We start from the raw sequence: 9,389 nt of genomic DNA, 5'->3' as shown, positions 1-9,389 counted from the left end.
CAGGGCATTTGGGCTCCTTCCTTTTGAGTGATATAAGCTCGAAAATGTCACAGAATGACTCAGGGAAGACAAAAGGACAAGTCTTCTGGATTATGGCTTTATGATACACCTCCAGCTACGGAGCTTCAAATACCACCCCAGACTTGTGCTTCTTACGAGGCACTCTAACATTAGTCATGAGTTAGCTTTACGAATGTGAACTTGCCTCACATGACTAGTAAATGGAACGCTTTCAGGTAGAGGTGAGTTACATGATAGAAGGAAAAATCTAGCTGCCTGGCATGCAGAGTTCAGTGCCAAGTGGAAAAGGATCTGTTCTGCAGTATTTTGAATTGAGATACAAATATAACAATGTCTAAAAATGAGTAAAAAATAGATAGAAGGAATTACTGGTGGGACAAGTACTGACATCAGAGTGATTGTAGAGAGAACTCATCTAGTGGCACAACAGAACAGGTTCTCCAGAGGAAGGCAGCTCCAGATACTACATGAACATAAGTAACACTTTTTATCAACAGTCAAGACCTTTAGCGGCCCCACAGCATTTATTAAAGACTCTTACAAATACCGGCAGGTGATCCCAGTGCCCGAACACTGGCCACATGTGCTTTGGGAGCAAGAAAACAAAGTCCTAAACTGGTACCTTCAGAGCTAGAATATTCTTGACCTCAGATGCCAGTCCAGCTGTAGTGGTCTGTCCCAGCCGCTCCTTCCCATCTGACCCTGTGTGACACAGGAGGCTCAGAGCATGGTGACCAGTTTAAAGCTTCCTACTTCTGTGGTAGGGATAACATTGATAAAGGTTTTATAAAGAATCGCTCCTTTGGGCAGACGACAGATCACTTCCCTGCTCTCACTGCTGCGGGGCAGAGGTATATAGACCTCTTTGGTGTATCTCACAATCCCATCCTCCAGGGCGTAGAGTGTCTTATTACGGCCCATCCCCACCTGGAAAAGGATGAAGAGTGTTAGAAAGGAAAGGCTGGAGGTCCACCACTAAAGCAGATCTGATCATTGGTCTGCCTCATTTGATATCCTGGCTTCAACAGCATCTGTTGCTTTGTATTTTAAAATAAAAGAAAACCACACTACTTGCATCCAGCTGTCGGTATGCAATGGTGCTCCTTACAAGGGTGGAGATACTCATTCTACCCTGAAGCACAAGCATCCAGTCAGGTTACAGAGGTGTTTTGGGATATCCATAACTTCCAGACCTTTCCTGAGTCACAGGTGTGACTCTGAGCAGGCTCTGTGACTAAGAAATACCAGGTAATGAAACCAAATTCCAGGATTATATAGAATATAGGGAAGAGCATTAAGAACGAGCTTGAAAGAGAGGAGGCACTGAGCATGTGACTCTGTTGTGGGCTGCTGTTATCTGAGAACCAAGGAAGAGATAGAAAACAACTTACATGAGCCCCTGGATGCCAGCGTATCAACCGCTGTGTAGCTAAAATGTTGCCTGCATGCACAAATGCACCTGCAATAGAGTGACAGAGTCAGATTGCAGGGAAATGGAGCTCCCCAAAGCCCTGGCAGAACACAAACGGTTCCAGGACTTACAAAGCACAGCTTTCTGTGGGAATTTTCTAAGGAAAAATTACTTCAAATGCTAAAAGCATCTAAAGAAAAATGCTGTTAGCAGGAAATAAAGGGCAATTCATATACAATGGTAAAAAAGCAATTCTAGTCTTTGAAAAGGTTACTTCTAGGGTACAAGGCATTTTCTGGTTGTTGAAGGCATTTGTTTTATTACCTTTTACATCAGTATGTTTTCATCAGCAAAGCTAGTAATTATTAAGCGCTCAGCTGCAAGAATCTGTACTTTGGCTTCTGCTAATCCTCATAATTCTCCCCCTTGTAAACATCTAAAATGCCCAGCTTTTCAACACAGCGTGGGGGGAAAGTGCACTTAAGTTATTAGGTGTCCCACAGCGTACCCTCCTCCCAGGCACTCCAGAGAGGCAAAGTTAGCATCAAAGTACATTTTCTGTAGGCAATTTCAGCTGGCTGCTGGAGGGCCCATCTGGGAGAGAGGCTGACTCACCCTGCCCTCCCACCAGCTATCCTTGATCATGAGGTTTCACTGAACCTCCCCTTTCCTTTCTCTTGGAAGACTGCCCTTGGCCACCTCCCACTGAAATGCTCAACAACTGACACCCATACCAGGGGAGAAGTTGTGAAGAACCCAACAAAACGCAAGGAAGACTCAGCAGATACTCAGACCTACCTTCTACTTTTTTGAATCCGTAGCGCTTCCCAGGGCTGCGGCCACCTAGATTTTTTGAGCTGCCCCCAGTTTTCTTAGAAGCACATCTGATGGCAACCAGGCTTGTTTGGGGAGTAGTTAGAACTAGGTTGGGAGCAAGAACAACAAAAATGTCAGCTGAAAAAAACTAATACACACACTTTCTTTTTTCAGATTTAAAGGATGTCAGTTAATACAGGCTTTAAAACTAAAGACAAAAGCAAGCTCTGAGGGAAAAAACCTACTTCAAAGATAATCATAATTAGACCACCACGGCCTAAGTCCATCCCCTGCAGAGAGGCCACATCTCAAGTACTGCTGCTGCCCAGCGAGGAATAAAACCCTTGGCAACAATGTTAAAGGACATACACAAATTCCTGTTTCAGCAAGGCCTTGTAAAATGTGGTACAGACATTACCGGTTGCTGTGGATTGGCCTTATATTGCTTTGAAAAAAGACAAGGTGTGATCTGTTTCGGTTTCCCCTTCGATCGAATAGCATTTACTTACACAGTAATATATTGAAATCCTACAAATGAGAAGACTCCAATTCAGGACAATATATAAGCATATATAGAATTGCTATATGCTAATTGAAGCACTTTGTGCAAATCCTTGAGTTATAATCAGGACAAGTCAAGGGAAAAAGAAAATAAAATCAGTTGTTACAGACACAGATTTTCTCTGGAACACAAAATATCATTCATACCACAAACTGCTTCCTTAAGCAAACAAAAGACACTGACAGAAAACACACTGGTTTTCCTATCAAGCAAGCTGACCCTCTCATGAACTTCTCTCTGTTAAAAATGACTGAGCTATAATTAGTTCTTAAAAAGCTCTTCAATAGCTCCTTCCATGCAGTTAGCAGGCAAATCCAATTTTTCTGAATCCCTCTATTTAGCCTCTTAAGCAGCAGGTTAGTACAGAAGAGTGGTTATCATAACATTTCCTTAACCTGAGTAAAACCACTGGATTAATTTAATCTTAATTAAATTACCATAGATACTCAGTGAGCTGGAAATATTGTTGGGAAAAGGGTAATTGCTCTACAAAGAGGCATTAATTTCAGGAGCTTACCCATTAAGTAAAAGAAAGGCTCTGAGACTTGACAAACTACAGGGAGGTAGGCAAAGATGAACAATAGTTACAGTTTCATTTATGCAAATTCTACGATGTTATAGTCCAATTAACTTTTATAAAAAAAACTCCAACGGGGTGATTTCAGGGTTACATTTTGTGTTGCATGAAAGCAGCTTGCTAACAACAAAAAAAAGAACCTCAAAGCATCAGACATGCAGGGAAAAGTGATTATCCAGACTGAGACAGAGTTTGTAATTGACTGAAATCACGCTGGAAATCAGTGGGAAAACTTCACAATTCTGACGTCCCACCAAAGAAGCCGTGAAGATATTTCTGCCTGTAACACTACTAGATTAAAAGAAAAAAAAAAAAAAAAAAGGGATTTTTAAAGCCTCCCGACTATTGCACTGTGCAAGGAGAGAGCAGCACCCCTCGCTGTTTGGTCTCTACCTACCGCACACGAATACTGTTTTTCCAAAGATGATTTTTTCACCATGAGGGCAACCAAGCAGCAGCAGCACAGAGAGGTTATGCAGTCCCCATCCCTAGCGGTCCCTACCCCGAGCCGCGGCCTGAGGTAAAGGCGAAGGCCTCGACCCCGAACTACCGGCAGGGACCTTCCCCGGGGCACCCCCTCCCAAGCTCAGCCTCCCGCCCCACGGCCGGTCCCCCACGGAGGAGGTGAAGCTGGAGGTGATGATAACCCTTCACTCACACAGCCGCCTCACCGCCGCCATTTTCCCTAGCGCCTCTTCCTCATCCGGTGGGAGGGCGGAGCGCGCGCGGCTGGCGGCGGTTGGTCCGAACGCGCGCGTGCGCGCGCGTTCGGACCAACCGCCGCCAGCCGCGCGCGCCTTTGGACCAACCACCATTCGCGCGAGCTTCCCCTCAGCCGGGCGCCCGTCCCGCTCTTCCCTCAGACGCCCGGGGGCTTTACCTCAGGGGAACGCGAGATGGCGGAGAGGGAGCCGAGGTCTGAGGAGAGCGATGAGGAGGAGCTGCCTGCTTTAGCCTCCCTACTGCAGCACTCGCCGTCGCCGCGGCGCCCCGGCATGTTGGGCCACCGGCTGTCCTCATCTTCTGCTCCCAAGCCAGATACGGAGGCAGAGGCGGTTGTGGTGGTGAGCAGTGGGAGCGAAGAGGAGGAGGTGGAGGAGGTCGTCCCTCTGTCTGAGAGGATGAAGAGGAGGATGAAAGCAAAGAGGGAGGCGGTTTCTGAGCCCCCTCAGCCGGGCGGTGGGGATGCTGGCCTTTGTGCTAGGGGTGACCTGTTGGCACCTGGCAGCAGAGGGCCGCAGGAAGCCCTGGTGTCGATTGGAGATGTGTCTTGTGGCAGCCAAAATGGCACGCGTGGTGCTGAGTGGCCCTCCTTGTGCCCGCTGCCAGCCTCTCAGTCTGACTCTGCAGACCACCCTAGTAGGCCCCTGGTAAGCGGAGCAAGCCCAGAAACATCCCCCTCTCCCAAGAAGCCAAAATACAGTCAGAAGGAAAAGGAGGTAATCTGCCAGGCTGCGTGGCAGAGGAGGAAGGAGCGAGAAGCACGGAGGAGGCAGCAGGAGCAGGAAAAAGAGAGGAAGAGGGCCCTTGCCAAGATGCTGAAAGCTCAGCGACCAGGGGAGTGCCAGAAATACATAACAGTGGTGCTAGATCCAGGTACTTGTCCTCACAGCCTGCATCTGCCTTATAATGGCTGTTGTCTCCTCTCTGTGGAGGCCTGACCCATGCACCGATTTCAGTTCTCTTGCAGGTAGAAGGTGGTGGACAGATCCTTAGTGCTTTGCAGGCTGCAAATTACTCCTGTGTGGTTGAGAATCAGGCTGTTCCCTGCAGCATCACCTGGAGGAGAAAGACTGTGTCATCTCAGGTGTATGAGCAAAATCTCAATGTTCTTACCCTTTTCTTCCTCTGTTATTTGCACTCATTAGTAATTGTATTTAGCAGCCCAAGTAAACACCCTCTAATCTTCTCCCTGCCTCAGAAGTCTGAGTGGGAGCACTGGTTTGAGTGAATTATAAACAGACTCTTGGTCTGGCTGTTTGTTTTCATATCTGGACAGATGGAAGAAGGAGATGAATGGACAGAAGAACCAAATGTCCTGGTTCTGCTTCGCTTGGAGGAGTTTTTGTCCATGGTTCACAACTACAAACAAGTGAGAGTGCTTATGACTTTTGTGCTTTCAAACATGCCTTGCTGTGGTGTTTGTCATCCCTCTTCCCAGCAGGAAGGTTTTGATGTGGGATGGAGCCATGGTTTCAGTAAACCAGAAATCTGGTTTTAGAAGCCATTAATGGATCAAAACCACTAGGGCTGTATAATACAAAGTTCTGACAAGCTTTCTTTCCTAGTTACAATTTTTCACAGATTTTTGAAGAGGTAACATTGTCAGACCAAGTGGGATTATTTTTTATTCCTTTCTGCTGTAACTTTGTACCAGAACAAGTGTTGCCTGCTTGCCCCTGGACAGACTTTTTCATCTGCAGACCCAGCTGCAGAATCAGAGCCATAGCTTGCTGCACTTGCACGTGTGCCTCAGAATGGTTTAACTCTTTTTTTCCGTTGATCTTTGCAGGAAGCACAGGGCTGTACAGAAGGAGAAAAGGAGACCCTACAGACCTATGTAGCTCACGTGATGGAGAAAATGCCTGGGAAAATTCTGGCACTGGCAGCAGTTGGAGTAGAGAATTACTTCAGGTTAAACTTTTTTCCCTCCAAATGTTTCGTGTTGTCTCTGGCCTTGAAAAATGCCATAGGTGTTCACATTAATTCCTTCTAGCAATGACTGGAGCATAAGAATAATTCCCACCCAGAACTGCTCCACTATTTGTTATATAGAAACAGAAGCAAAGGTCCATCCAGCCTGTCACCACAGTGACCAATGGGAAATACCTGGGGAAGAGCATGAACTCCCAGTCTTACTTTACTCTTCTTAGGTCTCTCAGAGTTCAGCCAAAAAAGAGACTGCGACAGGCAGCAGCGAGTGGAAACCAAGAAGAGGAACAGGGAAAAGGGGGAAAAAAGAAAGTTAAGGATTCTGGCCTGGAGATAACCAGAATGGACATGGAAGAAGTGAGTAGCTTTAAAACAGGCATGCAGCCATCATCTCTCATCTGCCATTGTTTGAACATTTGACCCAATCACACACTTTCTTGGACGGGGGGATTCAGCCTTTGTTAGTCTGTGTGTCTGTGGACAGAGCTCTTGGGGTTCAGTTCCCCACTGCTCGTGTACACACCTGCTCTCCCATGGACTGACATGTCTCATTCACCTTGACTCTGATGTCACTCTCAGTCAGCATCTCTCACCCTTTGTGGCCTGCTGGCAAAGCACATCAGTGCTGCCCTGCGCTGGGTGACCCACCTGTAATGAGAGTCTGCCACTGAGAGCTGTGGGAGCTGAAATGGTGCTAAACTGGTATTAACAGGCAGGAGACAGGCTGCCCCGAAATACTTCAGTGCCTTAAATTAACTGTTCCCAAAATGGGGAGAGGGTGGATGTTCTTGTCCTATAGCAAGATGTTGTGACCCTTTTTTGTTTCAGACGAGAGTGGGATTTGATGTGCCAAGATTAATTGTTGCATTTGTTGTTTCCAATGATGTTTACAGGCCTTGGTGGATCTGCAGCTGTGCAAACAAGTCCAAGTCAGCTTTTTTGAGAGCTGGGAGGACCTTGGAGAATTTGCCACTATGTTCACAAAAGCTGTAGCTGAAGCACCGTTCAAGTGAGTAAGCAGATGAGGTTTGGTCATACCTTCTTTGGAGAGGCTGCACTTTCACAGTTACTGGGAGGGAATAGCAGGTACGCGGCTGCACTTCAGTACAACCCAGTATAATGGTTTTTAAAGGGACCGGCAACACAGAGCAGCTGCTAATGGCAGCTCCTTCAACGCAGGGTTAGTTCTTGGAAACTGAGGTCCTGCCTGGGGAGGGGTGAGGACAGACCCTGGTTTCATGTTGGAGTTTCACTTAACATCAAGCAAAGGTCTTGTTCTCAGTCTGATTTTAGGAGTGGGAAGGGAATGCAAGGAGGATTGGGCTCTTACAGCACCAGCTTTTCTTCTTCAGTATGTAACCAAGAGAGACGTTACTGAGTGAACCGTTTAGCTGCTTCCGTTGATAAGGAAGGACAGCAGCGTGTTGCACAGCAATAGCTAAGAAAGCCGTCGTGTGCAGTCTCACACAATCCTAGCATTCCTGTCACAGCAGATGCTGTATTTTACATCTCAGCCATGAGACGAGATGAGATGTCATTAAAAATGACATATAAAAGTGTTTTATTATGGATGACAGTCAGAAAGTGAATTCTTGTTTACCACTTTGTATGCACGTTGGCTTGTGTCAGGATTGCTCCCGAGTACAGGGTTGTTTCTTTTTCAGTAGGAAATCTGGGTCTTAAACAAGGGAATTGGTAATGCATGTAAAGAAAAATAGGGTCAAATTTTTAGCATCTACTTTGATACCAATGGTGTCTATAACAGCACAGAGTGAGAAATGGCTCTCTGTCTTCTCTCTCTGGCTATGTGACAACAGATGCAGTGATAGGATTTTCTTCATAGCTTCATTGTCTCATTTTCTTTGCCATCCTTTGTTCTCCCTAGGCGAGAGCAAGAGAAGACGGGGTTCTCCTTCTACTTAGAGAAGGGGTGGTGCAGAGGCGTGAAGGTGGATCCTTCTGGAAAGGGTCTCTTGGAAGTTTGGAAGAGGCAGATACAACAATTTAACCGTGTCAGCCTCAAGATGGCTGAGGCTATTGTGTCTGCCTACCCTTCTCCTCAGCTTCTGAACCAGGTGAGGATGCCTTGGGAATGCCAAGTACTGTGTCCAGACAGCCAGCTAATGTAAGGAGTGGAAGAAATCATTTAACTGGTATTAAATTTGACACAACGATTCTGTATGAGCTGTTTAGTGAGGCAATGAAGGAACCGATTCCCTGGCACCCATTGCTTTGGCTTTACAGAGCAGAGTACTGAGGAAGCAGTATTGGTTCTGCATCAGCCTGTAAGCTCACAAACGAGATCTGAGGAGAGACCAGGTGAAAAATGAGCGTACATTGTGAAAGGGTAGAGCAGTCACAGGTGCATAGCTTTGATTATGTTTTTTGAGCAATGGATGCAAAGAGATGATACTGTTGTTCCTTTGTGTTGCTTTTAGGCCTATAGCAGATGCTCCTCGGAGCAGGAGCGGGAAAACATGCTGGCTAATATCCCTGTGTGCCGCGGTGATGGTGTGACAGCCACCTCCCGGCGGATTGGACCGGAACTCTCCCGACGAATCTATCTGCAGATGACTTCCCACAATCCTGATCTCTATTTGGATTCCACTCGGTAGCCCCAGGGAATGAGGATTTTACTGTTTGCCTGGTCTAGGTATTCAGCTTCCTTCTGGAAAGAAGTGCTTAGATACCAAATACAGTCACTGATCCTAGCTTAAAGACTTAAAACACATTTAGACTTTATTGTAGCAGAAGGTTGGATAAAATTGCTGAGTGGCTGGAGTTTACACAAGAAAGATGAACATCTTCCCTAAGAGCATGAGTTGGACACAGCTTATAGTACTGATAGTTGCTTTTATTTGTCTTCCTAGAAAATCAATATTTTTGAATAATAATAATCTTTGCTTCTTAACAAGCCGTCTTGAATACAGACAGATATGTGATCTGTTGAAAGGAATACTTTCTACTGCTATCCTAAACTGCAGGTAGTTCTCTCTCCAGTGTGAAAAATCCTAATGCTAAAGCAACATGGTGCTGCCCCCCCCCAGCACCTGCTCTAGCGAGGTGGAAGAACTTATAGACTCTCAGTTTTCCGCTGTGGCAGATGGGAATGAGTAAGACTAATTTTCAGATATAAATTTAGGCTGCCCTGATTCAGTCTCCAGACGGCTTAATCTACAGAGGGTCTTGAAATCTGATTACACGCGCTGGAATTATGAGGTCTAAACAGTTGGCAGAAAAAGCTTTCTTTTAATTAGATTGGGGAACATGTTTGCCTGTCCACGAAGCCATGAGCACTTGTGTGCGCACAAGCGACAGCAGCGCTTACTGAGATGCGTGCTGGGAGTGAA

At 46.2% G+C, this 9,389-nt stretch overlaps 2 protein-coding genes across 3 annotated transcripts; one reads left to right on the top strand and one right to left on the bottom strand.

Annotated features, from left to right (window-relative positions):
* Nucleotides 1–526: 526 nt before the first annotated feature.
* On the bottom strand, nucleotides 527–4,226 carry MRPL27 (mitochondrial ribosomal protein L27). The gene is made up of 4 exons (XM_052807514.1): nucleotides 4,046–4,226; nucleotides 2,231–2,353; nucleotides 1,413–1,480; nucleotides 527–948 (listed from the first exon to the last, which is right to left on the bottom strand). The coding sequence occupies exons 1-4, from the start codon at nucleotides 4,200–4,202 to the stop codon at nucleotides 742–744; spliced, it is 555 nt and encodes a 184-aa protein (XP_052663474.1). The 5' UTR covers nucleotides 4,203–4,226; the 3' UTR covers nucleotides 527–741.
* EME1 (essential meiotic structure-specific endonuclease 1) lies at nucleotides 4,222–8,936 on the top strand. 2 transcript variants are annotated; one of them, XM_052807511.1, is made up of 8 exons: nucleotides 4,222–4,983; nucleotides 5,067–5,194; nucleotides 5,387–5,479; nucleotides 5,900–6,021; nucleotides 6,261–6,396; nucleotides 6,933–7,048; nucleotides 7,925–8,114; nucleotides 8,478–8,936. In XM_052807511.1, the coding sequence occupies exons 1-8, from the start codon at nucleotides 4,284–4,286 to the stop codon at nucleotides 8,652–8,654; spliced, it is 1,662 nt and encodes a 553-aa protein (XP_052663471.1). In that variant the 5' UTR covers nucleotides 4,222–4,283; the 3' UTR covers nucleotides 8,655–8,936. The 2 variants fall into 2 exon arrangements, with proteins under 2 accessions (XP_052663471.1, XP_052663470.1); XM_052807510.1 differs by lacking the exon at nucleotides 7,925–8,114 and having other exon boundaries at nucleotides 4,223–4,983.
* The last annotated feature ends 453 nt before the right edge of the window (nucleotides 8,937–9,389 follow it).

This window comes from Harpia harpyja, chromosome 14, assembly GCF_026419915.1.
Source record: "Harpia harpyja isolate bHarHar1 chromosome 14, bHarHar1 primary haplotype, whole genome shotgun sequence".
In the NCBI taxonomy this organism is placed as follows: domain Eukaryota; kingdom Metazoa; phylum Chordata; class Aves; order Accipitriformes; family Accipitridae; genus Harpia; species Harpia harpyja.
Note: the sequence above shows the minus strand (reverse complement) of the source record. Positions and strands in the feature narration are given on the sequence as shown.

What these genes read in the sequence shown, in the direction of transcription:
- MRPL27 (XM_052807514.1), bottom strand. Translation starts at nt 4,202, where the DNA reads ATGGTGGTTGGTCCAAAGGCGCGCGCGGCTGGCGGCGGTTGGTCCGAA. An exon ending in GGCGGCGGTGAGGCGGCTGT is followed by an intron (nt 2,354 to 4,045) that starts GTGAGTGAAGGG and finishes CTCCCAACCTAG; the next exon opens with TTCTAACTACTCCCCAAACA. An exon ending in CGGATTCAAAAAAGTAGAAG is followed by an intron (nt 1,481 to 2,230) that starts GTAGGTCTGAGT and finishes ACTCTATTGCAG; the next exon opens with GTGCATTTGTGCATGCAGGC.
- EME1 (XM_052807511.1), top strand. Translation starts at nt 4,284, where the DNA reads ATGGCGGAGAGGGAGCCGAGGTCTGAGGAGAGCGATGAGGAGGAGCTG. An exon ending in TGGTTCACAACTACAAACAA is followed by an intron (nt 5,480 to 5,899) that starts GTGAGAGTGCTT and finishes TGATCTTTGCAG; the next exon opens with GAAGCACAGGGCTGTACAGA. An exon ending in CTCCTCAGCTTCTGAACCAG is followed by an intron (nt 8,115 to 8,477) that starts GTGAGGATGCCT and finishes TGTTGCTTTTAG; the next exon opens with GCCTATAGCAGATGCTCCTC.